The 24,288-nt window shown below is 55.1% G+C and overlaps 13 protein-coding genes across 13 annotated transcripts; 8 read left to right on the forward strand and 5 right to left on the reverse strand.

The window, feature by feature from the left end:
* Positions 1-490: 490 nt before the first annotated feature.
* Positions 491-1,387, reverse strand: KRP23_14389 (Pirin; the record flags this gene model as incomplete). The annotated part of the gene is made up of 1 exon (XM_067885206.1): positions 491-1,387. The coding sequence occupies one exon, from the start codon at positions 1,385-1,387 to the stop codon at positions 491-493; it is 897 nt and encodes a 298-aa protein (XP_067737404.1).
* Positions 1,388-1,617: 230 nt separating this feature from the next.
* KRP23_14390 (uncharacterized protein) lies at positions 1,618-2,232 on the reverse strand (the record flags this gene model as incomplete). The annotated part of the gene is made up of 1 exon (XM_067885207.1): positions 1,618-2,232. One exon carries the CDS (start codon positions 2,230-2,232, stop codon positions 1,618-1,620), a length of 615 nt encoding a protein of 204 aa, XP_067737405.1.
* Positions 2,233-2,520: 288 nt separating this feature from the next.
* KRP23_14391 (uncharacterized protein) lies at positions 2,521-3,348 on the reverse strand (the record flags this gene model as incomplete). Its single annotated transcript, XM_067885208.1, has 1 exon — positions 2,521-3,348. The coding sequence occupies one exon, from the start codon at positions 3,346-3,348 to the stop codon at positions 2,521-2,523; it is 828 nt and encodes a 275-aa protein (XP_067737406.1).
* Positions 3,349-4,285: 937 nt separating this feature from the next.
* KRP23_14392 (Transcription factor SRM1) lies at positions 4,286-4,975 on the forward strand (the record flags this gene model as incomplete). Its single annotated transcript, XM_067885210.1, has 1 exon — positions 4,286-4,975. The coding sequence occupies one exon, from the start codon at positions 4,286-4,288 to the stop codon at positions 4,973-4,975; it is 690 nt and encodes a 229-aa protein (XP_067737407.1).
* Positions 4,976-5,124: 149 nt separating this feature from the next.
* On the forward strand, positions 5,125-5,898 carry KRP23_14393 (E3 ubiquitin-protein ligase Iruka; the record flags this gene model as incomplete). The annotated part of the gene is made up of 1 exon (XM_067885211.1): positions 5,125-5,898. The coding sequence occupies one exon, from the start codon at positions 5,125-5,127 to the stop codon at positions 5,896-5,898; it is 774 nt and encodes a 257-aa protein (XP_067737408.1).
* A 1,208-nt stretch (positions 5,899-7,106) lies between these two features.
* KRP23_14394 (Myb-like protein G) lies at positions 7,107-8,045 on the forward strand (the record flags this gene model as incomplete). The annotated part of the gene is made up of 1 exon (XM_067885212.1): positions 7,107-8,045. The coding sequence occupies one exon, from the start codon at positions 7,107-7,109 to the stop codon at positions 8,043-8,045; it is 939 nt and encodes a 312-aa protein (XP_067737409.1).
* A 417-nt stretch (positions 8,046-8,462) lies between these two features.
* Positions 8,463-9,077, forward strand: KRP23_14395 (uncharacterized protein; the record flags this gene model as incomplete). Its single annotated transcript, XM_067885213.1, has 1 exon — positions 8,463-9,077. One exon carries the CDS (start codon positions 8,463-8,465, stop codon positions 9,075-9,077), a length of 615 nt encoding a protein of 204 aa, XP_067737410.1.
* Positions 9,078-9,300: 223 nt separating this feature from the next.
* Positions 9,301-9,951, forward strand: KRP23_14396 (Protein REVEILLE 8; the record flags this gene model as incomplete). Its single annotated transcript, XM_067885214.1, has 1 exon — positions 9,301-9,951. One exon carries the CDS (start codon positions 9,301-9,303, stop codon positions 9,949-9,951), a length of 651 nt encoding a protein of 216 aa, XP_067737411.1.
* Positions 9,952-10,331: 380 nt separating this feature from the next.
* On the reverse strand, positions 10,332-12,155 carry KRP23_14397 (Pre-mRNA-processing factor 17; the record flags this gene model as incomplete). The annotated part of the gene is made up of 1 exon (XM_067885215.1): positions 10,332-12,155. One exon carries the CDS (start codon positions 12,153-12,155, stop codon positions 10,332-10,334), a length of 1,824 nt encoding a protein of 607 aa, XP_067737412.1.
* A 469-nt stretch (positions 12,156-12,624) lies between these two features.
* Positions 12,625-14,411, forward strand: KRP23_14398 (Vacuolar amino acid transporter 3; the record flags this gene model as incomplete). Its single annotated transcript, XM_067885216.1, has 3 exons — positions 12,625-12,983; positions 13,087-14,168; positions 14,257-14,411. The coding sequence occupies 3 exons, from the start codon at positions 12,625-12,627 to the stop codon at positions 14,409-14,411; spliced, it is 1,596 nt and encodes a 531-aa protein (XP_067737413.1).
* A 391-nt stretch (positions 14,412-14,802) lies between these two features.
* KRP23_14399 (Proliferating cell nuclear antigen 2) lies at positions 14,803-15,655 on the reverse strand (the record flags this gene model as incomplete). The annotated part of the gene is made up of 2 exons (XM_067885217.1): positions 14,803-15,263; positions 15,337-15,655. 2 exons carry the CDS (start codon positions 15,653-15,655, stop codon positions 14,803-14,805), a joined length of 780 nt encoding a protein of 259 aa, XP_067737414.1.
* A 3,560-nt stretch (positions 15,656-19,215) lies between these two features.
* KRP23_14400 (9,11-endoperoxide prostaglandin H2 reductase) lies at positions 19,216-20,049 on the forward strand (the record flags this gene model as incomplete). The annotated part of the gene is made up of 1 exon (XM_067885218.1): positions 19,216-20,049. The coding sequence occupies one exon, from the start codon at positions 19,216-19,218 to the stop codon at positions 20,047-20,049; it is 834 nt and encodes a 277-aa protein (XP_067737415.1).
* A 2,016-nt stretch (positions 20,050-22,065) lies between these two features.
* On the forward strand, positions 22,066-24,282 carry KRP23_14401 (Serine/threonine-protein kinase DCLK3; the record flags this gene model as incomplete). The annotated part of the gene is made up of 1 exon (XM_067885219.1): positions 22,066-24,282. One exon carries the CDS (start codon positions 22,066-22,068, stop codon positions 24,280-24,282), a length of 2,217 nt encoding a protein of 738 aa, XP_067737416.1.
* Positions 24,283-24,288: the final 6 nt, after the last annotated feature.

A 24,288-nucleotide genomic window follows, 5' to 3' on the forward strand; every position in this document is an offset into this window, starting at 1 on the left:
GTTTGGCTGCCTCGGTTCCTGCTGCCTAAAGCCGTTCTTGCTGAATTGGAAGTCTTCCTACATCTGGTGGATCTCCTCCGCCATATTCATGACAAACGGACTGTGTAGCACCACTGCCTCGTAAAACGGCTCGACCGTCGTGATACTTCGAGCTTGCTGTCCTGTTAGTAGCACACCGAATCCCTCTTTCACTTCTTAGGAGCCGTGAGGGAACCAGTAGACCTGCGGTAGAAGGGATCCTAAGGAGAAGCAGACAATTGCTGCAGTTGTCTTATTCTCCAACACATGAGCTTCGATCACATTGTGATGCAGAATGGTTGTACCGGGTCTCGTTCGCAGTGTTTGAACATCTTTGCTGTGGAGCCTAGGTTGCTGGCACTTCTTTGGGAAACAACAAAATCGAAATATAAACATACACTCGAAGCTTCAACATATATTTGTAATAAAGACATTGTTCGTTCAGCTCCTGCAAAAATGCTATCCTCGCTATCTAACGATGGCGACGACGTGGAGCGATCTCGGATCTCCACCCGTGTGCATCTTCGAACCCATTTGTGCGTAGGTCGAAGTCTCTTAACGTTTGTTGAATGTCTTCGCTCGAGGACATCACAAAAGGGCCGTACTGGAACACCGGTTCGTTTAGAGGTTCCCCTGTCATCACAACTACCTCAAGATTATCCTCTGCTGCAGCCGCCAGAAGTACACCGTCTCCTTCTTTCTCCATCGTAATAGCCTCGTGCGCTTGAACGTCCATACCCGCACATTTACCCGTCCCCGACACGCCATACACGAACACATTGTGACTCGCTGGGATCGCGTACTCCATCATTGCCCCCGGCTTGAGCAGAAAGTGGACGTAGGTGACAGGGGCTTCCGTCTCGACTGGGCCCTTATAACCAAAGACTTCTCCAGCAAACACGATCGCCTCTACACTCTTGTCAGTATTGAACGCGTGCGGCACCGACTCCTTGCTAATTTCCTGGTAGCGTGGCTGGATCATCTTCCTCTCCTTGGGTAGATTAATCCAGAGCTGCAGGCCGTGTGCAGGCTCTTTACTCGAGGGCATCTCGGCGTGCATGATACCTCTGCCGGGCGTCATCCACTGCAAATCTCCTGGTCGTAGCTCACCCGTGTTCTCCATGAAATCCTCGTGACGCATACCACCTTTGGACGTGGGCAGCACGTACGTGACAGTCTCGAAGCCTCGATGCGGATGATCGGGGAATCCTCCGGGGAGACCAACGTTAAACTCGTCCAGCAGCAGGAACGGGTCAAAACTGTGGAGACGAGGAGAGCCGAGCGAGCGGCGCACGTGCGCTCCAGCCCCGTCGCTCACCTCAATAGCTTGGAAACTCTTGGCCACGTGGCGCGGCTTGAACGCAGGCATCGTGGCAGCTGAAGGCAAATCGGAGAATGATGAACTCCATGTTGACCACTGAGCATGATTACGCCTGTTACAAAAATCGAGTCACCGTATTGTCGGCTTTCCATTCGTTGAAACTATTTTGTCCAATTAAAGGTATTTTCGACTCTTATTGGCTGAAAGGCATATTCGTAATCATATTATGTAAACCACATTGACCTCTTTGTCTGCGATGTGTGAGAATTGCAAGATGGCTACAGCCGCACATACAGCCACTGCTTCGTCCGCGAGCACGTCCAAGGCCGCTGGTGCAGCGCCTCCTCGTCAGATCCATCCCCCAATTCGCTAGCAAACGATAGTACGCTCCCGTCGCTGCTGCTTTCCGTCTCCGAGAATGACAAAGCTCGCACTTTCTCGTCTACTGGTAGATCCTGGAGGGCACCGGTGGTGTCCATGGCCCCAGTCGCTGCTGCAGCTCTGCAGAGTCTGCAGTCGCTCGTGTCGACGGGAGGTACATTTGGAAGTGAATCCACTTGTGTCTGGACGCTAACGGAGAGCATGCAGACGTCATAGGGGGCAGTGAAGTAGTCGTCAGTGTAACCCACGGCGTCGTCCTCCGACTCGTCGTCGGACTCGGAGACGACTGGCAAGAGCGCGAAGCTCTTGTCTCCATCAAACTTCTGCTGCTGATAGCTGTCGTAGTCACTGTCTTCACAGCTTTCGTCGTTCAAGTCCACGTACTCCTCGATACACTTGCGTTCGCTGCCGTCCAGGATGCGATTCAGTAGCCAGCAGGCAGTCGCGATCGTTCCTGCTGTGCTTGCAGCCACAACTGCCCTGGATATCGCTCGCGCCGCTCGAGATTGCATAGTGAGAGGTGAGCGCTGCTTCTGCTTTTCCGCTGTGAGCGCGCTCGCCGTGCCATTCCTGCGTGGCGACGACCTGGCCACCGGATGGTCCCAGCTAATGAATGCAAGATCCCTGCACTGCCGCCAGACATTCCACCGTGGAAGGCGTCGATCATCGAAGCTGACATGCTCGGGCTGGACATATTTGATAGTCGAAGGTGCAGGGTCAAGTTCGGCCACAGATTGCTCAAGCTTCCGCCGGTGTCGTGTTGGGTTCCTCTATACATGCAGTTCATAGTTGTGGAATTTTCAGCTCCACACGAGCAGCAACGAGCTCCTCCGTTGGTCGTCTTCGTCGTCCGACATGATGGTCGTCGGGTCTTTGCAGTCGCCGTCGTCGGATATGGTTAGCGACTGGCGCAGCTGCATGTCGACGGACTTGCGCTGCTGCACGGCGCCGACGTCGCGGTATTTCTTCTTGTCCTCGCAGCGGAAGTAGAGATTGGGGCGGTCCGACTGCCAGCCCTGCAGGTTGAGCTTGTATGCGAGGCGCTCGCCACCCTCGAGCAGCCGCTGCTCCACGCTCGAGCTGTCCAGCTCAAGGAACAGACACAGCGCTACAAGCACCTTGCACATGTGGGCGGCACTGAACGGGGCTTGGTAGCAGCGGAAGTGGCGGATGCGGTAGTTCGTCCGCAGCACCGCAAGAATCGTGCGCATTAGCGCATCGAGCGCCTGCGTCCTCTGCGCAAAAACGTTCTTGGACTGGTGGTTGAACAGCGTGCGCTTGGGGAACTCGATGCTGCCAAGCACTGCAAAGAGCGACCAGAACGGGCACGAGCCCAGCGCGCAGCAGCACGCCCGCACGTTCTTGCAGTCCGTTAGATGCTGCAGCTCACGGTACAGCGAGCGGCACTCGCTGTAGGTGCGAGAGACCTCGTGCACCACCGGCACGTCGTCTCTTTCGAGTATCGCGGCGTGGTCCAAGTCCTGCCGACGAGCAGCCAGAGGTTCATGGTGGCGGGTGCGCGACCGCGGGCGGAGGGCGAGCACGTACTCGGGCGACGGCGAGCGCTCTCCGTGCCGGTTCACGCGCGCCACCTGCACGTCGACCTCTCGCAGTAGCACAGTCTTCATGGTCAATGGGGAAGTGGTTTCGCCGCGCCAAACTTTCGCGCAGCAAGAACGCTAAAACGGGGAGACGCAATGCGATGGTTGACAAGCGCCAAGGCGCCGTGAGCAATGACCGTGGCTAGGTCGCCGTTCCATTCCAGCTGGGCTTTGCTAACAAACTCGAAATTACTGCGACCGCGGCGGCGTTCATTTGATGAGCGCCGACCGAGGCGGCCCCAAGCCCTCGCTCGCTCGACCTGGATAGAAGTCCGCGTGAGTAATAAGGAGCGTCGAGAGTCTCGACGCGAGACCGCATTCGACAGTGCAGCACGACAGGTTCTATCCTCGACGCAGCTTGGTCCTAGCCTTTTCAAGGTGACGAAAAGAAGACATTCAAGGGTTTTGCCTTCTTCGCGGGTTGTGCGAAAGCCATCTTTGTCACGACGCGCTTAAATTTTGGCTGCAGGGCACCAAGGAAGCTCCATAGACGCTGTTGTCACTGAGAATGACTCCTAGCGCCTCGTACTAGGTAGATAGATGCCTACAGCAGCAAACCATACGCCTCCTTGCATCTGGCAGAAACCGGTGCTGCAGCGCAGCCTCAATAGATATTAATACGAGGCGCCCCCGCTTCAAGGCAAACATTCAGAGCTCTTGTTCAAGCGGGGGTCGTGATCACTTGCGTCTCAGGTCTCAGTTCTGACATCGCTCGGGCTCAACAAAGTGCTAGTCGCAAATCCACTCGCGCGAATTCCCCACCACGCCCGTAACACGTCATTAGCTGACCACAATAGGTCCGGGCCTCGTGGACGTATCGCCTCGACTTGCTTTCGAACGGCGCATCCTATGGGGGGATCGTCTGCACTGACGACAAAGGCGAAGACCAAGACCAAGCTGCCATTCCGGAACTTCCCGTCGAGCGCGCAGAGCTGCTACCAAAAACAAACTCACCCCGCCCAGCATGACCATTTCCACACGCATCCGTGGCGAGCTGTTCCTGACACAACCGGACAAACAGGTCGAGCAGACCGCGAGTCTGCAGCTCATCCGTCTGCCGCTCACACGTCCGCCCGGCGTCCCCACCACCACCAAGAAGACCAAGAAGTCGTCAACCAAGAAAGCGGCGGTCAACAAAATCAAGGTCAAGGCCGATCCCTCGCACCGCCACGGGCTGCCCTGGACCACCGACGAGCACGACCGGTTCCTGCAGGGACTGGAGCGCTATCCGTCCGGGCCCTGGAAGACCGTGGCCGCCTTCGTAGGCACCCGCACGCCGCGCCAGACTATGACGCACGCGCAGAAGTACCGCCAGAAGATCCAGCGCCGACGTCGAGGACTGCTGACGTCCTCGAGGCAGCCCGTGCCTCCCACATCGGACGTCTACTGCGGCCTCATGATTACCACCAAGGAGGACGCACCAGCGTCCCCCATTGCCGGCAAATCGCCCACGGCGGTGGACGCCTCGCAGATGGAGCCGCTCGAGAGCAACTGGTTCGACAAGGTGCAGGTTAGCGAGCTGGACGCAGCCTTCCGAGCCGTTTTGGAGGTTTACGACCCCACCCTCTTCATGGAGGAGGAGCAGCATGCGTATGGGTTCCACAACGACTACTGCAACGTCTCCATTGACGACGTAGCGTCTATCGTCCTGTAAATGGCTACATTTGGATGCGTCATCGTTAGTCAAAAATGAATTTATTGGTCAAAATTGCAAGCAAGCTCATTCATTGGTCGAGAGCAGTTAGAATGTGGAGCGGAATTATCGTCAGCTCCACATTTCTCGACTCCCCAGGCACGAGGGAGATGGCAAGTTTGCGCCGACTGCTCAAGGCGCGACGAGCGGAAGTCGCGACGGTGAAAATCGCGGCCAAACCAACGACCATTTTCGACAACCAAGACATGACGGCGCCCTACACGCAATACATTTTCAAGATGAGGAGCGCCGTCAAGAATTCCACCAAAGAGGAATGGAAGCTGCGCAAGAGATATTCGGACTTCCACGTACTGCATCAGAAGTTCCGAAAAACGAGAAATCAGTGGGAATTGGTGTGTTTGGGGCCGGGTGAACAGTTCGAAGCAGTGGTCGAGATTCTGCAGCAGGCGGCGGGGTTTAAGTTCCCACGAAAGCACGTCCGGTGCGACACGAGCGACATTATCCATGAAAGACGACGAAGGCTCATGGACTATACGCGTGTTCTGCTGGCTGTGTACGCGGTACTTGACGTGATGGTGCGGGTTGATGGAGGGCCTGATCGAAATACTGACGACCTCGGGTGTCTTCGGATGCTGTTGATTGAGATCGAGCGGTTCCTGGAGATTCCGCCTAAGCGGAAAGAAGTCGAGACGAGGTTGACAAGGACTGTGCTGGCTCTGGGGGATGTCGAGGCGACCCCCGGCAAAGCGGATCAATGCTGCATTTGTCTGAGTAACAGCAAGCGGAGCGGTGACGGAGACAAGAGGATGGCGAGCTTGCCGTGCGCGCACGTGTTCCACGAAGACTGCATCATCCACTGGCTCCTGTGCAGCTCCACGTGTCCAATGTGCCGCCGCGCTGTCGGACACGTAGCAAATCGATGAGTGATGGTCGAGTGAGTGGCCTGTCCTCCCAAAAGACAAGGAGCTCTCTGGCTGTGAGTGTGTCGCGTAGACTAGCGTTCATCAATGCGTTTCACCCTGTGTTTTGCAAAGCTGGACCCGAAGGTTTCGTGGGTATTTGCCAGCGGTCTCACAACGCACGAAATTGCGCAGTACGGCCGATCGTGTTTTCGCGCGTGGTGTCTTGGATGTGACGGGTAAAACAGCGAACATCGAGCATAGTCTTCGCGTCGAGCAAAGCATAGGATATCACTCCTCGAGAGTGCCGCGCGCGATGTTCGTCATGCGCTAGCAGTGAGTGATGGTTAGCTTAGACACTGCGTGGGGCATTTGTTTGCCCTCAGTTGGACAGGCAATGCTGGATTTGGTTTGGCGAGAAGCACTAATGGTGACCGAGCGCGACCGTTTGTCCGTTTTGTGCGGATTTGCATATGAAGCCATCCTGCCCCCTTGGTATTGTTCACAGTATCCACTGCGCCTTTGCGACGGGAGCAGCAAAAAACGAGTAACTCCATCGCAGTGGTGGCCAGCGTGAATAAGACTAATAAGTTCATGGAGCGATGCAGAGCTCTCTGCAGTTTCGGGCTCAAAACTTGGAGCTAATGGTCAACCTGTACTCGATTTGCCACTCGAGAAACAAAGCAGCAATCGACCTTCATGTTCATGGGGAAACTTACCGGCAGCGGCATCGTACAGGCACTCGGCTATCTGACCCTAAACTTCGTATCGTATTTCACAGAATCACTATACACAGATCCTTTCTAATATGCTCCAACACTTCAAGCCAAATTCACTTACAGACGCAATAATACATTTTTATTTTAATATCAAATGTAGCAGGGTATCAATATCTGCGCTGTGTGAAATTGGATCTTTTTCAATGAAAATCCAACTTCGACTACCAAAACGGCGAAAAAGGCAAGGATAATCCTGCGCGGGGTCCACACTGCGGCCACATCTTTCGGGAAGCGCACAAGTGCATTGCTCCGATGACTTGGTACTCCACGAGTTGAGCTCTGCTACTTGGCACCGCGTTATTGAGGCTCCAGCCAAGATCGCGTCAAGAGCCTCGCTTGACGTCGACCATTCCTGAAAAGGCCACGAGCTGAACGAGCCTACAGGGGCAGGCATTTTACCTTTGACTTGAGCCAGGGTCTCAGCAACGCTTTCCAGACACAGGCAACCAATCGATGACCATCACACCCAGCGTCCAACAGGAGTTCCTCGACGACGAGACCAAGAACCTCATCTGCATCCCATGCCGACCCAATGTTAACACCATTGTTGGTTCGGAGGCGGTCCACAACTCTCCTGCGAGAAGCTCTGTGGCTAGTTCTCATGGACATGCAGTCGTCCAACCAGCACTCCTTTCGACCACACCACAGACGGCGGGTCCGCGTTTTAACGCGACTCCAGAATCAACCAAGGGCGAGCACTGGACCGAGGACGAGCACGAGCGCTTTCTGCTCGGCATGGAGCTGTTCAAGGCGGGTCCGTGGAAGAAGGTAGCGGGGGTGGTCGGCACGCGCGATGCTCGTCAGACCATGAGTCACGCCCAAAAGTATCGCCAGAAGATCAAGCGCCGCAAACAGGGGCTGCAGACTCCTCCAGAGAACCCGCGCCGTGCCGACCACGAGTCCCGCGCAACCTCCTCCACCAAACGGATGCGGACGGCGATTGCAGTCGAGGCAGCAGATGACGCACATGCAGCAAATCGGGTGGAGGTGAGCACGCGACCGCAACAAGTATCACCGAGAGTCCAGTCGCCGCGGGAAGCGCTGGGCGAGTGTACTGGCGTCGCGCAAGGACTTGAGCGCGCCACTGGTCCTATTCCTACACAGAGCCTTCACGCCACCAACGCTGCGGTCAATGTGGACAGCAATGCTCGTACGCTCGACCGCGTAATGGTCGGAGCAGGCGTCGCCCGTGTCGACCTCCTGAGCCAACAATTTGACGCGGCACTAGAGCCATTGGAGATCGACGTCGCTGTTTCGGTGGTGCACGAGAGCAGCTGGCTCGGGCCAGACGAGTTGTGGGATTTCCTCGATGGCCGTCAAAGCTCCGCGTCGGATGTGGTCGGCGCCTGCGCTGAAGCAGAATCGCAGTCACGACAACGAAATGATAACTAGTGTGACCAGTAATCGGTTTGGCAGTGTTTGGGCCGCTCGTCGGATGACGACAGCCCGACCCAGTTTATAATAAGAAAATTTGAGGGCGGCGAGCGACGACAGCTTGAAGCGCAGAAGCTTTTCTCTCGTTAGGCAATGCACGTGCATGTGCAAGCACTTGGGGCCACGAAGCGAGCGAGCGAGGGATTCCAATGACGTTAGTGCTCGTTTGTTTTGTCGTGTGTCGGGCAGTAGTCGAGCAAAAATCTCGAAGTCGAGTCTCTAATCGTAGTAATGCACTGCCCTGGCACCGCAGCGGCACTCGGGTGTATTTATTGTTGTACGATTTCCGCTGACAGTTGACAGCGCAAGTCAGCGCGGGCACTGGCTCCAACTTCAACATGCAGTGAAGATTCCGTCAAGTGCAGCTCGCGCAGGATGGTGCTCGCTCAAAGGACCACCTCAAGGCCGCCAACGCAGCGGTGGTCATCTCTTCCGCTCGCGTCGCGAGAATTCACTGCGGCAGCTGAGTCCGAGCGCTTGTGTGGCTGCCTCAAGTTGAAGGCTCAAACCCAGAAGCCAGAGCTGCTAAACGAGGCGAGCGGAGTGAAGATCCATCACGACCGCACGATAACACGTAGCTACCGGCACCTTGCGCTCTCTGCTAGAGGAGACTGCCACATTGCTGCCCGAAGCAAACTTGGCAGCAATGGCGACTATCGGCAAGAGTTCTACCGCTGCAACAGCTGCAAGTCCGCGCCTGCTGATCCGTCCAGCGAGTTGCCGATTAACGAGAGACTGCAGCGAAACTTATTGCAGCGCCGTGACGAGCCTCTACTCACGAGCCACAACGCCAGCGGTGCTGGGCCTCAACTGGCCCCTCCGGGAGGAATTAAGCGCCGGTACCATGGCGGACGCTCGTCCCATGACGGACGCCGCTGGGGCAACGCTGGATTCTGGTCAATAGCTTCACGCGACCGCAGTCGACAGCAACTTCCCCAGCTGGGCATTCCTTCCATGACTGTCAAGTGTCTTCGCTCCACTATCCGTTAGCGTTGCAAAATCAATCCGAGGATGGATTTTCTGCGGGGAAACCCCGGAAGGCCGTTTGCGCTCTGACCAGCAAGACTTCCATCTGTGTGGCCAGAGGGCGCGGAGACTAGGACTCCGTCTCACTCAGCGAGCATGCGCCTTCGTTTTTTTTCGGCGGGGTAAACAAGTGTTCATTCCCCATTTTGCGGCGCACAACCGAAGCTGTCGATTAAAAGCTGCAACAATGGCCATCACCGCCGACGTCAAAAGCCAATTGTTCAAGCCCAGCCATTCCGGCAGCGGGGAGCTCATCCGCCTGCCATCGGAGGCCCCGCCGTCACCGTCCAATTCCTCTTCGGACGGAGAGAAAATGTCCCCCATCAACACCAACGGCCGGGCCTGGACGGCCGAGGAGCACAACCGGTTCTTGGAAGGCCTCGAGCTCTTCCCGTCGGGCCCCTGGAAGGAGATCGCAGCCCACGTGGGCTCGCGCACCACCCGCCAGACCATGACCCACGCCCAGAAATACCGCGAGAAGATCGCCCGACGCAAACGGGGACTGCGCTCGTCGGTCAAAGAAGGTCGCTCGCTCAAGCGGCGACGTACCCGTAAGACCGTGGGCGATGGCGGCTCCCCTTGCTCCGTAGCGGGCCCTAAAATGTCACGAGGAGTGGACCCCATGGACTTCCACTGCTTTGGTTCGGGACCTCTAGTGATGCCGACGCAGTGCCAGTTGTACCCATTGCCCGAAGCAGAGTTCTCCAACTTTGCAGCGATGTTGAGCGACTTCGACCCGCTGCCTATGTCCGAGGAGGAAATCGACTTCATCCTCGAGGCGGCCATGCTGCAAGCTCCAGTTGTCCAGACCCACACCCAAGCAGGGTACGTCCTATGAGAGCGAAGACGGAAAAGAGAGATACCAACTACACAAGCCACATGGGAGACCGACACATTCTCCAACACTCAAGTATTCACGTCTGTCCGTTGTCGCGTAGCCCCCTACACATGTGGATACCCGTTCCAAGACACGCTCGCCACCGTAGGATCAGTTAGAGAGCGAGCGCTTTGGGTGCAGCACATTTTCCACGGCACCGCGCGTCAAGCGCCGAATAATAGAACACGCTTTACCCGTCTTTCATTCCTTCACCATCCAGAAGTAAAATTATCGGTGTCACGTCAATTGTGGTCACCTCCACGCAGCGACAGCAAGAAGACGGGCACGTCATCAACAGATATGCTTTGAGTTGTGATGTTTGTTCCTACTGCCTGCCTGCTCTAATCCCAGTACTTGATGAGGCCGTCCCAGCCGCACGAAATCACCTTGCTGGGCTCGAGCGGATGCCACAATGCCCCCATGGTCGGGCCTCGGTCGTGGGCGCGTAGCTTCTTGATCATCTTGGTCGACTTCCAGTCCCAGAAGACCAGCTTGCCCTCACCGTCACCCGACATGACGTACTGGCCGTTCGGCGAAAAGCCTATCTGGCACGCGTACCCGGCGTTCTGGTGGCCCCTGAACACCTTCTTGCGGTTCATTTTGAACTTGTCACGAGCCGTGTACACGTCGATCTGGTTGTTCATCGACTGGCCGGCGAAGAATCCGCCGCTCGGGTGCAGCGTGACGGCCGGCATCGAGTGCATGCTTGGCTCTGAAATGTACTTGATGGGCACCGGAATGCCCCACTCCCAGACCAGCAGCTTCTTGTCGTCGGACGTACTCACGAAGCGCTTGTTGTCGTCCACGAACGTCACCGAGTTGACAGCCTGCAAGTGGTGGTTGTACTCCTGCACGATCTCGCCTGATCGGGTGTCGAACTGCACCACCATGTTGTTCGAGTCGCCCACCACAAAGTTGGTGTTATCCAGTGGGTAGAACTTGACACAGTACGGCACCCGGCGAGTCGTGAACGAATTCACCGCCTGCCCTGTTTCCGTGTCCCACAGCTGGATAAACCGGTCGAAGCTGCAGCTCAAGAACTGGCGTCCATCGTTGCTGAAGTTAATGTCGCGCACGGCACCTGTGTGGCCCTCATACACGCGCTGGCACTTGCGTTCGTTGTAGACGTCCCAAATACGCACAGTGTGGTCCATACTGCCCGAAAGCAGCAAGTGGCCGTAGCGCGGGAACAACTCGATAGCCTGCACGCCCTTGGTGTGTCCCGCCCACTTGTGCACGCACTTCTTGGGCAGGAAAACCTGGTGGTCTCCATCGTCGGGTTTGAGCGTGCGTGGGGGTTCCACCCACGCGCGTCCCTGGTAGTCGTACTCGTGGTCTCCCATGAACGTGGACTTGCCTTCCACGGCCGTCTGCCCCGCTTTGAGTCTCGCCGGCAGCAAGTGGCCCGTCTTCTTCTCCACCATCCTGTCGAAGTCCATCTCGTCGTCCACCTCTTCCTTGGCTTCGGCCTTGCGTCGCTTGGCTTCCTGGTGTTGCTCTCTCAGCGCCTTCTGCTGCTCGGTCATGGTCCCCATCTCGGCGTCTGTTAACTGGTTGCCCTTCTCCGTGTACGGGGCCCACACTCCGTCCGTGGATTCATCTCCAAACTCCTCAGCTGCTGCTCGTTCCTTGGAGAGTGTCTGGTTCTTCCTCTTCTTGGCGTTACGGCGAGTAAACACGTTCTCCTCGCTCGGGACAATAACAGAGTCTTCCACAGTCTCACCGGGGAGAGGTGGTGCCACTGGCGGAGCTCCCTTGACTCTGGTTCTGGTGTTATTGCGGCTCAAAGTCTGGTTGTGCGTGTGGTACTGCGCCTCGAAGCTCAAGTCCTCCATGTCCGCCTGCTCCACGACGCCCGTGACCACCTCCTTGCCGCTGCCGGTACGTAGAGGGTCCATGAGTGTCAGTGCCGAGCTGTCACTGCCTTGGGGGCCTACATAAGGCGCCAGTGTCGACTCCACGGGCAGATTAACAGCCAATTGAGACTGACTGGCGGCTGCTAGGAAAGCTGCCTTGCTGGCCTGTTCCTGGATGTCAGAGAGCGCAACAAAAGGCGCCGAGTTGACTGTGGGGAGAGCGAAGGCTGGTGAGTCGGTGGAGCGAGGAGACGTCGCGTGCGGGGACGCCTCGTCGTCGCTGGACGCGTAGGCACCGAGCGCCTCCATGGCGGATTGCGATGTGTGGTCGGTTCTTGTAGAGGATTTGGTGTGGCAGACTTGTTTTGGTGTGTACCACGTAGATGGACCGTCTCTGCATGTTTAGCGACGTCGGCGTCGTCACAGCATCACTTTCCTTGATCCGATTGAACGGGGCTACTGAGAATTGGGGGCGTATACATCCGGATTCGTTAAAGAAGACCAGTACACTACCGGTATTATTCAAGATAGCAGGTTTTGGGCAATAGGTTTTGACCGTTACGAGAATGAGGGGATGCGTTCGTGGCTCCACCACCGGCCACTATACCATTTGCTTTCTTGCGTGGAAGAGAGAGACTAAGCAGACCGCCTGTGTCTCGCCGTTGCTTGTGGATCGCCCTCCTCCACCACTCGCCATTTTGCGCTGACATTGTCGTGCACGCCGTGTCTCCCACCACCAAGATCTCGTGTCGCTATCCCCTGAACACTCCGTCACACCATGGCAGACTCCGTCTGGGACCTGCAGAAGGTCATGCGCGCGTCGTCTCCGCAGATCACGGGCCGTCGAGAGTCCGAGCCCGGGTTCTCGGATTCCACGACGCCCAAGGCTTTCGACATCGCGGTGCCGGGTGGGTTCCGGCGCCACCACCTGCAGACAACGCCCAGACCCGCTGTGTCTACAGCGCTGCGCGACCAGATCATCGACCGCATTAACAGCGTCTACGACCCGTTCATCGGCAGCATTTTGAGTCAGGACAATGACGAGTACGACGAGATGAACGTGGAGGAGCGCGCCAGGAGCTTGTTGATGACGCCGCCGCTGCGTCTGCCGACGCACAGACGCACCCCCACCAAAGAGTGAGTTGGCGGCAGCTGAGCAGGAAGAAAAGGAGGGAGTGCAGTTGCAATTGCAGTTGTAGTCGGTTGACTCATGATTTGTGGTTGTTTGCGTGCATTGCAGATTGGGAACACCATCCGAGACGACTGGGCTCATCAAGACGGAGCCTGCCCCACCGAAGTCCAAGGATAGTGACAAGACGACAACGCTGTGGCACGCGCTGCTGACGCTGCTCAAGTCGTTTGTTGGAACGGGTATTTTGTTCTTGCCCGATGGATTCCGTAGTGGAGGTATCCTCTTCTCGCCGCTCTGTTTGACGTTTGTCGCGGCGCTTACCTTGTACGCAATGCTGAGGTTGCTGCAATGCCGTGAACTGGTGGGTGGTACGTACGGCCACGTCGGGTTTAAGGCTTACGGGTCTTGGGGACGCCGCATGGTGCAGCTCTCTATCATCATGATGCAGGCTGGCTTTTGCTGCACCTACGTGATTTTCGTGGCTCAAAACATGGCAGAGGTGCTGGAGTTTTGGGGCTACAGCGTGGATACGTCCTTGCTCATTCTGCTGCAGATCGCGGTGTACATCCCGCTGTCTTGGATCCGGTACATCAGCTACTTCTCCATCAGCAACCTCATCGCAGATGTGTTCATCTTGTATGGGCTGGCCTTCATCCTGGGCAACAGCTTTTGGCTGCTTGCTACCCAGGGCCCGGCCAAGGACGTGGAGCTTTTCAACCAGCAGGACTACCCTGTCTTCATCGGTACTTCGATCTTCACGTTTGAGGGCATCGGGCTGGTGCTTCCTACCCAGAGCTCGCTGAACCAGGCACGTCAGAAACGCTTCCCGCGCTTGCTATCATGGACCGTGGTGGGGCTGCTCTTCTTCTACTCGTTCTTCGCCGGCATCAACTACGTTACTTTCGGCAGCAGTATTACTCCGATGGTCACTTCCAGTCTACCACGCAATGGCTGGTCAACTTCGGTGCAGTTTGGCTACGCATTCGCACAACTTCTGTCGTATCCTCTGTTCCTGTTCCCGGCCGTGAAGATTATGGAGGAAATGCTGGGATTCCCCAGGCGTGCTTCAGGCCAGAAAGTGGCCAAGAACTGCTTCCGTGCTGTGGCTGTGCTTGCCACTGTTTGCATCGCGTACTTTGGCCAGGACCGTCTCGACCTTTTCGTTTCAATTGTCGGCGCTTCCTGCTGTGGTAAGTGCATGATACTACTAGTAGTATTCATTATCTGGGAATCCACTCGTAGAGTCTAACATTATTTCTGTCCATGGTACTTGTACAGTGCCGTTGAGCTTGGTCTACCCGCCGCTGTTCCACCTCAAGTTGAGTCCCAATGCGTCGTGGATGGACAAGATCGTAGACTCGTTCGTGATCGTCGTGGGGTTGCTCACGTTCTTCTACGTCACATACTCGAACCTCCAGTCGTGGAGCAAGTAACTCACACGTTGAAAATGAAAGAGTTGAAAATCATGCGAGCTCAGTTCAAGTCCACGACTGATAACGTCACAACTTCTCTAGCTATAGCTGAGAATCCTCAATAGTTGCAGCGAATCGCACGACTTTTGCAGCACAACTGAACCTTGACCAAAATGGTCAAACCAAAATGGCTACGATGCCACGCTTCAATCAATATGATCACCACCATTTCGCATTACTTCTACAAGCTTCACTTCAACGTTGGGAAATAAAGCTTGATGCGAATTTAATCCGACTCTTGGTTGTGTGCCTGATCCTAACAGCGCAGCGCTCAAAGCCTGCAGACTTCTATGCAAACAAAAAGCAGTCAACCGGTTCTAACGGAGGGCACTCGACAGGCCTCAAAACCTGCTTAGTCGTCCTCCTCGACCTTCGGCGCGAGGTAGAAACGGATGTAGCCCATGTCGCCAATGGCGTACTCGACGACCACTGGGATGCCGGGCGACATACTGAGCGTCACGGTCTCCGAGAGCGGCGTGGCCTTGGCGAACATATTTAAATACCGGAGCGCGAACGTGAGCTCCACGGGCTCCTCCATGGTGATGATGACGCGGTCGCTCTCCTTCTCGGCGGCCGTGTTGTTCTTGAGCGTGATGTTGCCCGCGCCCAGATCGCCCGACACGGAGAACTTGACGCCCTCCTTACCCACGGCGATGGTGCACGTGTCGCCCATGGTCTGCAGGTCGCGGCAGATGCGCTGGAACTCGCCCGCGGGCATGCGCACCGTCGCGACATATTCCGTGCCAGGGATACCCAAATGCTCACTGTCAATGTCCATCAACTTGAGCGAAAAGTCGGAAACGCGGTCGCCAGCTGCCAGAAACAACTATTTTTAGTACATGCTATTTTTGTTTGTGGCAAATGAGGCACAAATAAGACAACGTACAGGTGGCCTCGAACATGATATTGAGCGCGTCGCCGTTGTCCTCGGCTGAGAGCGACAGCGCATCATCGTTGCCCGAGCACTTGAGGATTTTGGACAACGACGCCGTCTGCACGCCCAGCGAGATGTTGCGGTCGCAGCGGTAGTGCTCGAAGCCCTCGGCGCGCAGCAGCAGCGACACGAGCGAAACGTGCGAGCCGTCCATGGACTGTAGCGCCAGGCCCGACTTGGTGCAGTCGATGTTGCCCTCGGAGATGAGGTCCTTCATGGCCTCCACGATGAGCTTCACGATGCGGCCCTGCGGTAGTCGCGCCTCGAACATGATTCTGGGAGGAGGAGGAAAAGGCTGGACGAGGCAAATTGCCGACTGGTGCTGGTTGGTGTTGGTGTTGGAAGGATTTTGGCGCGAAAAGATGGCGGGACGGGGGGCATGAGGAAAGGGCTCTGTGATTGGGTATGAGGTGGGGAAGGGGTGACAGCTCTCCCGCCAAAAATGAATTTAGACGAATAGGAAGGAGGAAGTTGAGATGTGATGATACTATTGGTGGATATTGCAGAGCGTAACCATTTAGAGCACTTCAACGTGTAACCAGACATCTGTGACGTGGCGCAATGGTTATGGCAGCTTGTCCAGGCGACCTGGGTGTTTTCTTGCTCGAATATTGGTTTGAGAACGAGGTTGAGGCGGTTCAAAGTCGTGCAATGTGCCACCACTATTGGAGATGCACAAATCGACTGGGCCTGAGTTGGATTTTTCCTCGCTGATGCTGGCTGCAGGTAGACCTTCGGGTACTTTTGTAGATCGTTGCGGCAGTGAACGAAGCTGTCGATTCGGTCTGGGCTTTGGCTTTCGTAGTTTTCCTGGTTGTTGTGGCAGTCGGGGGGCTGGGAACAGCGTTGACGGACCTGGAGGGGTACGTCTGCTGAAAGAGACTCGAGACTGAGTGGTGCTCGGTGGGGTTACTCGAGAAATTGTCGATTGGTGCAAAGCGTTGGTGTCTCCTTTGCGTCGCATGCGTCCTTGAGCAATAAGTGGACGAGTGCTTTCGACGCTAGGTGCGTCGGAACTTACTGTTTGGGGCTGAGCTGCTTCGTCCTGGTTGCTGCTTGCAGTTGGAAAAAAGTCAAACGACTTTGCAATTTGGCACCTGTGCATGACATGATGTTCCACGGCTGCGATACTGCCAAAGCCTCCTTGCGAGCAGTACGCACATTCGACACCAACCTGGTTAGAGGCTTTAGCTCTCCGAGGTGAATGCGGGTTGGTCACCTTGGAGCTTGCGTTGGACCCGGAAGCTGCAGAAGCTTGTAGTGAATTCCGTGTCTCGCACTCACCTCGGTGTGCGTCAAACTCCGTAATTTTGATGTACGTTTTGCATCCCTGCAACAAAATCCGCGTTAGTAACATCCAGGATGCAGTGAAATAGCCACCTACATCACAACGCTCGGTTCGGCTGGAGCACATGATAGAATGCTGCTTCATATCCTTCTTCTTGAAAGCTAAAGCACACAACAAGCACTACGATCACGGGTCAATTAGTGCATTAAAGGGACATAATCTCGATCAGTACGTACAGGCACCAAAGCGTGCTCGCATCGACTATTGTCTACGTGGTCCTGTAATTTTGCACGTGTGAACAATGTACCACAAAATGTGCACTTGCAAGACGCTGTGTGCTCCTGTTGGCGGTGATCTGCCAGTAACTCACTGCTTTCACACAGGACTGGGCAGTCCGGGCAGTGGTGATGGCGACTTTCATCTACGCGTAAAACATATTCGTGACAAATGGAGCACTCAAACTGCCATAACGTTCAAACACACTGCAATGTAAGCTACCAAAGTCATTCTTGTGCAGGATTTGCTAGCGTACCTTGTGGTAAGCTAGGTTTTTAGCACAACGTAGAGTATGAAGCTCCATGTTTATCGAAGAAACACCAGCCAAACACAATTTGCATGTTTGAATACCTGGCTGGCAGTCGCTTCGAGAAGTTTGTTCGTTTTCCAAACTGTTTGAGCGGCAATTGCTTGCACATGCTTGCCCAACTGCATCGGTTCTGGGAGCTACGCACTCTGGAGATTGAGCTGTGCCGAGAGTATATCCCGGGGTTGAAAAAGATCCTTGAGCACTACGAAGTTGTGCAGCAAGTACCGTCGAGTCTGCGGCTGCAGCAACTGCTGCAATGGAAACTGGTTTTAATTGCTTGTCTCGAACACTTTGTTGCGCCTTCTGCAAGGCACCGATATGGATTTTGTGGAGAGGTTTCGCTTTTTCTGCCGTTGTGACTGACGCATCGACGATTGTGCTTTCTACATATCCACCATCCCTCAACCTTCTTCCGTATCCCATTGCTAAGCTTGAATTATCTGGTTTGTCGACGGCCATGGGGCTTAAATCTTGAGTAGCAGGCTGCACACTAGCAATTTCATTTGATGCTGATGATTTTCCAGTGGACGGCCGCTTTAGATCAGATCCCTAACGATCGAGTAGTGTTGCAATAAGCTACCAATATTAATTATTCGCAGTAAAGAATCTCAAACGCACCGCTGGGGGCATGAAGTCCATCTCCAAGTCAACATCACCGCATAAACTCACGACCGCAGCTGGTTTGAGCTCTGCTACTCGGACGTAGTACCGCACATTGCCATACTCAATCACTATGGTCGCGTTCACACTCAATACTGAGTATTTTCGCATAGCTGTCTCCATTAACAGCTAGCACAGCTTTATTCAGCATCTTCCGACAAACCAGTACAAAGATTCAGGTGGGGTGAAAATCCTTACCTTTGGGCCGATTTCTGCCGCGAGATCGAGAAAGCTTGCAGTCTCGGGTTGCAATCGACAGTAAATGCCGCGAGGAATGTTAACGACACTTGTTACTACAACGGAGCCACCTTCAGGCAAATGAAGGCTCTGCATGAGCCAATAGGGCAGGAAAACTTGTCCATCGGGAGCACTAAATTCTTGGACGGAACAGTATTGACGACTGCACAGATCTGAACTCTCTTGTAGTTGGTCTGCAGCTCGAGCCTACACAATGCGCAATTCGCACCGCCAATATACGTTTACCCACTGATGATTATTTCAGGTGGCTGCACTGCGTACCATGAAGAGCAACGGCGTAGGGATCTTCAGACACTGCAACTCAAGCAGAACTTTCTGTATGGCTAAGTTAGGCGAATACACGCATAGCATTCGACTGAAGAGGGGATCGCGCACCGGTGGCAAAACAATTTTATCGCCAAACTCGAGATGGGGCATGTCTACCAGAGCAGGTAGAAGTCGTGGTGAGCCAATTTCAAATAATGTAGGTTCGGATCTGAGGATTGGGGCGGAATTACCGAGGCAGGCGACAGAAAAGCATTGCAGCTTGTGTGACGGGAGAAGAGCTTTACTAGGAGGGATGTCATCATTTCCCTTAAGTCGCAAGCGTGAACGCAGCCTCCGATTCGGCACAGCCATGGCTGAACTCGAGTGGCAAAACAACGACTAATTTTATACGTTTTGCCTTTGCGAAACCTGTTGACTGTTTCAAGAGCATGAAAGCAAACACTTGAATGATTGTATCGTGCTTCGTAGCAATTAGCCATTGAAGCCCAGACGTTGAAACGCACTGTCTGCTCGTGCATCATCTAATACCCCAAGGGAGTCTTTGGTTTACGCACCATAGTCTCGAGTCTCGATGCCCCCGATGAAGTGGATCGCTCAAAAGGCTTCCGTGCGTCAGCAAAGTTGCTCGACTTGCCAGATTACGCACTTTGCGCTTCCAGTGACAACGAAGTCCTCGCAAGCTTCTGAAAACGCGATCGATATCTCACTCTCCAACCTTCCAGCTACCTCCCAAGCGCCTCGACTTCACTACTAACTCGCCCAAGCTCCAACGATGAGCGTAACAATCCCTACCAAGAAACTACCAAGCGGTGCCGAGATCCCAATGCTTGGCTTGGGCGTGTACCTCTCGGAGCCCGGCGTCGAAACCTACAACGCAGTGCTTTCGGCGCTGAAGCATGGCTATCGCCACATCGACACGGCCCAATACTACGAGAACGAAGCTGATGTCGGCCGTGCCGTTCGTGACTCCGGTATCCCCCGTGAGGAGGTTTTCGTGACTACCAAGCTCTTCATCAACAACTGGGGATACGAAAAAGCGTTGCAAGCCACCAAGGAGAGCAACGAGAAGCTCGGACTCGGCTATATTGACCTGTATCTGCTCCACGCGCCTGGTGACGTCTCGACACGCGACGAGTCTTGGCGTGCTCTCGAAGAGCTTCAAGAGCAAGGTATCCTCAAGGACATTGGCGTCTCCAACTTCAGCGAGGCTCATCTCGAGAAGTTCCTGAAAACAGCGAGGGTCAAACCTGCCGTGAACCAAGTGGAGCTTCACCCGTGGATGATGCGTCCGACGTTGGTCAAGTACTGCAAGGAGCATGACATCCTCCTCCAGGCTTACTCGCCTCTGGCTAGAGCTCGTAAATTGGAGGACCCCACACTTCTGGACATCGCGAACGAAGTGGGGGCTACTCCTGCTCAAGTGCTGGTGGCGTTCAGCTTGGCCAACGACTTCATCACGCTACCAAAGTCAGTGAACGCTGAGCGTCAGAAGACCAACCTCGACGGAGCGAACGTCAAGTTGACACCGGATCAGGTCGCGAAGCTCGCAGCTCTCGACGAGTATTTGGTGGTGGGCTGGGACCCAATTAGGGACCACGCCGTGTGAATGCACGAGTGACAGGGGAGACAGCCCTTCCACGTGATCACGATCATTGCATTTTAGCCGACAAGGATCGTTGACTTCAACCAGGAAGCTACATTGTAGCGTTAGTGTCGGAGCAACCTCAATACATATCGTTCTTTCTTTCATCCTAGTAGAGCATGACGTAGAGAGTTGGTGGATCTTGCTTGAACCAGCCAACTGCAGCGAAAGCCAATAAACACTAGGCCAGCTTTGCACATCCAGACTCGATGAGTGCAAGTATTCCAACCAAGACGTTGCCCAGTGGAAGCGAAAGTCCTGTCGTCGGATTGGGCTGCCTTCTTCGCCGCGAAGGCAAAGGCAGGCATGGTGCATGAGTCGAAGTCTCCGCACTCGACGCCCACCTTCTGCGTTCGCAAGCCGAACGGGAAGTGGCGTCTGGTTCATGCCTATAACAAGCTGAAGTGAACCAATCGGAGCTTGGTCAGGAGTCGTACAGCGCCGTGCTATCTGCGTTGCAGCTCAGTATTACGAGAACGAGGCGATCGACGGAAGGATTCGGGCCTTCCTCGCGAAGAAGTTTTCTTCACGAGAAAATTGTTCGTCAGCAATTGGGATACGAAAAGGCCTTGGCCACTCACCACCAAGACCAGCAATGAGAAGCTTGGTCTTGGGTAAATCGATCTGTACCTGCTGCATGCACTGGGTGATGTTGCCACGCGTGACGAGGAGAATGAGATCCTACTTGAGGCTTACTCGCCCCAGAAAAGGACAGACCTGACGCTACTCGAAATCGCCAATGAGGTGGGCGCCACGCCAGCTCAAGTGCTGGTGGCCTTCAGTTTGGCCAGCGACTTCATTGTTCTACCCAAGTCGGTGCACGCTGAGCACCAGAGGTCAAACCTCGAAGCTGCAAATGTAAAGCTGACTGCCGCGCAGATCAAGAAACTGGCTGCTCTCGACGAGTACCCGGTTACCTGCTGGGACCCAACCAAGGAGCACGCAGTGTAGACAAACGATGGATATCACGACTTAAAGCTCCTGCATTCCTCTCTAACTCGAATATCGAACGCCTTGCCTCCCTCACTAACAACCGCCATGTTCACATTGTTGATGTCCTTGCTGTTCTGTTGAGGCTCTCGAGCTTCTTCTGGGCTCGAGCTCGCTCCCGTTCGTCCATGCGATCTCTCGACCGTGCAGTGCTCAGCAGAATCGAATTGAGCGCTGACGCATTGGGCGCGATGCGTCGTGGCTTGGCTGCTTCAGCCGCCTTGCCACTATCCAGATGACGAATTCCCCGCGTTTCCTGCGATGCAAGTGTGAGTATCGAACTTCAATAGTGCATAACTTTTGATCCAGATCTACCTGAGCTCCGGCGAAAGTGTCACCATAACGAGAATCGCTTCGGCTGCTTCCGGGACGTGAGAAGGAGGTCAGACGACGTCTGTCGCGATATCTACGCTCGAATCTCCGCGGACTGCGACTGCGGCAACGACTTGTCGATTCCTGGCGTTTAGAGTGGCGATTTCGACGCGAAAAGCAAGTAGAACTATCAGAAGGCGTCGAACTTCCCCGCGAGCTGCTCGAGGATCCCCGTCGGCGCCTCCTTCGCGCTCTCGGCCGCCGAGTCGGCGAGCAGGAGCGTCGCCCGACGTCACGCGCGTCCATCTCAATTGCGACAGTGTAATGACATATTTCCTACAACCCTCGTTCGAGTGACGGGCGATGTGCGCGCTGCCTGTAGAACTGCATACCGTCTGAAGGGACTTCTGACTTGAACCTGTATGTGCTAACCCCTCTATACTCTGATTTGGGTTGTGTGTGGCTAGTGGTACAGTGGTACATCATTGCACGCATTCACGGCAACTGCGGAAAAATGGCCCAACCTTCATTTCCAGAACTGCCCGGTCAACAGCAACCCCGTATGAGGAGAGGGTTAACCTGCGCACATTCCGCACCAACTCCCGTCGTTGTGTTGATTAATCTCCGTTGCGAAAGTGCGTCACTGGACAAGACTCGCTATTTCAAGTCATAAACCCCATGGCCGACCCGCAGGCTTCGCCGTCTCAGACGGGCAGCCCCTGCCACGAACCAGAGCCCTCACCGTCCACGCCTGAGAAAAGACCCACGAGTGACTTGAGCTCGCCGACGTCCAGTGCCACCGCGTCCACGTGCATGACGTCGCCTTGTTTCTCCTTCGTGTTCGGGGCCAACGCCGAAGGACGCAAAAGTTCTGCCGGTTCCTCGGTCTTCGACGAGTTGGGGGACGCCCCCGTACAGCAACTGCCCGAGATGCCGCACTTGGACCTGACCAAACCGTCGACGTCTCCTCTGGACAATAGACAGTCGTTATCGTATCAAGAAGCTCTGAGTCCTCGCCAGCAGAGCGGGAAACGGTACCACAGCGGGTACCTCCAGCATCGCGTCCCGATGGCTGCGGGGCTGCTCAAGAGCTGGAAACCCAAATATTTCCGCCTTCGTGAGCACGGAGTGATGTGCTACAAGACACAGGACGCTTCCACGCCGCTGTTTGAAGTGCTTTTCACGCCCCAATCAGTGCTGGTACAGGATCACGACCGCACACCCAGCAACAGCAGCTACAGCAGCGGTAGTAGATCTCCAAAGACGACGCCAAAAGCCGGTGAAGCTTATGAAGACCAAACGGAAAAGCGTGGGCGAACGTCGTGGCCCAACAGAACGGCGTCTGGTGCTGGGTCGATGGTTTTAATTCTCAAGCACGTTGAGGTCGTGGGTCATCAAACACCCGCTAAGGCCGTGGGAGTGCCGATGCTTTTGAAAGCAGAAAATGAAGCAGACCACGCGGCGTGGACAGAGTGTCTGCGATACATGATCGATGCACGCAGACGCGCATTGTTTCAAGCCAAAGATGAAGAAGATATGGATATGACCTCTCCTACGCACTTGTTGCCGATGCTGAACAGCTTGGTGGAAGTGAAGACGTTCGACGCCTTCTCCGCCAAATACTTGTTGATGAAGGAGATCGGTGAAGGCTCATTCTCGATCGTCCACCGTGCTGTAAATCGCATGACGGGCCAATTGTGCGCCGTCAAATGCTGCAAAATGTGCCCTGCGCTGGAAGAGGAGGAGCGGCTTCTACGCACTCTGTCGCACCCGAATGTGGTCAGCCTTGAAGGTGTCTACGAGCGAGAAAAGAACCTTCATTACGTCGTCATGGACTATTTGAAGGATGGCGACTTGTGTGATCTGTTAATTGAGCGCCAGCGCCTTCCCGAACCAGAGGCACGCCGTATCATTCGACAGGTGGTAGAGGGGCTTGCCTATCTGCACCGCCGCTGTGTGCTACATCGCGACATCAAACCAGAAAACATCTTAATTCACGGCAACACCGTCAAGATTGCAGACTTTGGACTGGCGAAGGAACTCCCACAGCCGACGACAAAGCTAAAGCGTAGCTGCGGCACGATGGAATATGCAGCTCCCGAGTTACTCTGCGGACGCCCGTATGGACTTAAATCTGACGTCTTCAGCCTGGGCGTCGTGCTATACGTGCTGCTCTTCGGCGCATTCCCATTCAGTGTGGAGTCTGCAGCTGCTTTGCAGTGTATGAATCACTTTCCGACTGATGTCGACGTGCGCGATATGAGCTGTTTGAACCGCTGTAGTGCGCAGTGGCGAATAGTGAGCCCCTTAGCACAGGACGTGCTGCTGGAGATGCTCAGGATAAATGATACCGAGCGCATTTCAGCTGAAGCCTTGCTGGGCCATCCTTGGTTCGACGCGGTTGATGATGAAATGTCTGGATCGACTGGTAGTAGAACCCCGGAAGATTTTGAAGTTGCTCGTGTTGAGGACTGTGAAGAACTGGGGTTCGCAGAGTTGCTCTCCCGTGGTTTTCAGGTCGTCAAATATGGCAACAAGGAGTCGACCACACCCCACTCCACCACCATTGGCATCAACTTCATGGAGGAGTGTATCACGTGGACAAGCCGTAGCGCCTCGATGCTGTCAAGCAATAGGAGCGGCAACGGCATATCAGGAAACACTAAGCGAGGGCGTTCCATCCCGCTTCGTGAAGTTTTAGAGATTAGGGAGGGCCACTCGACGGACGCATTCGTGTCAGCGGCACGCAAGTATTCCAAGTCCATGCCACTTCCCGAGCTCTGCCTTTCCATCGTTTGCCGGTGGCGAACGCTCGATCTTGTCGTCGAAGCCCCCACCCAACGCGAGTTCATGGTGCGCGGCCTTCGACGCCTGCTGCCATCATCATCACAATAATTTGCT

The sequence above is a fragment of the Phytophthora ramorum genome (genome assembly GCF_020800215.1).
Source record: "Phytophthora ramorum isolate Pr-102 chromosome Unknown Phyram_PR-102_s0021, whole genome shotgun sequence".
NCBI classification, from domain to species: Eukaryota; Oomycota; class Peronosporomycetes; order Peronosporales; family Peronosporaceae; genus Phytophthora; species Phytophthora ramorum.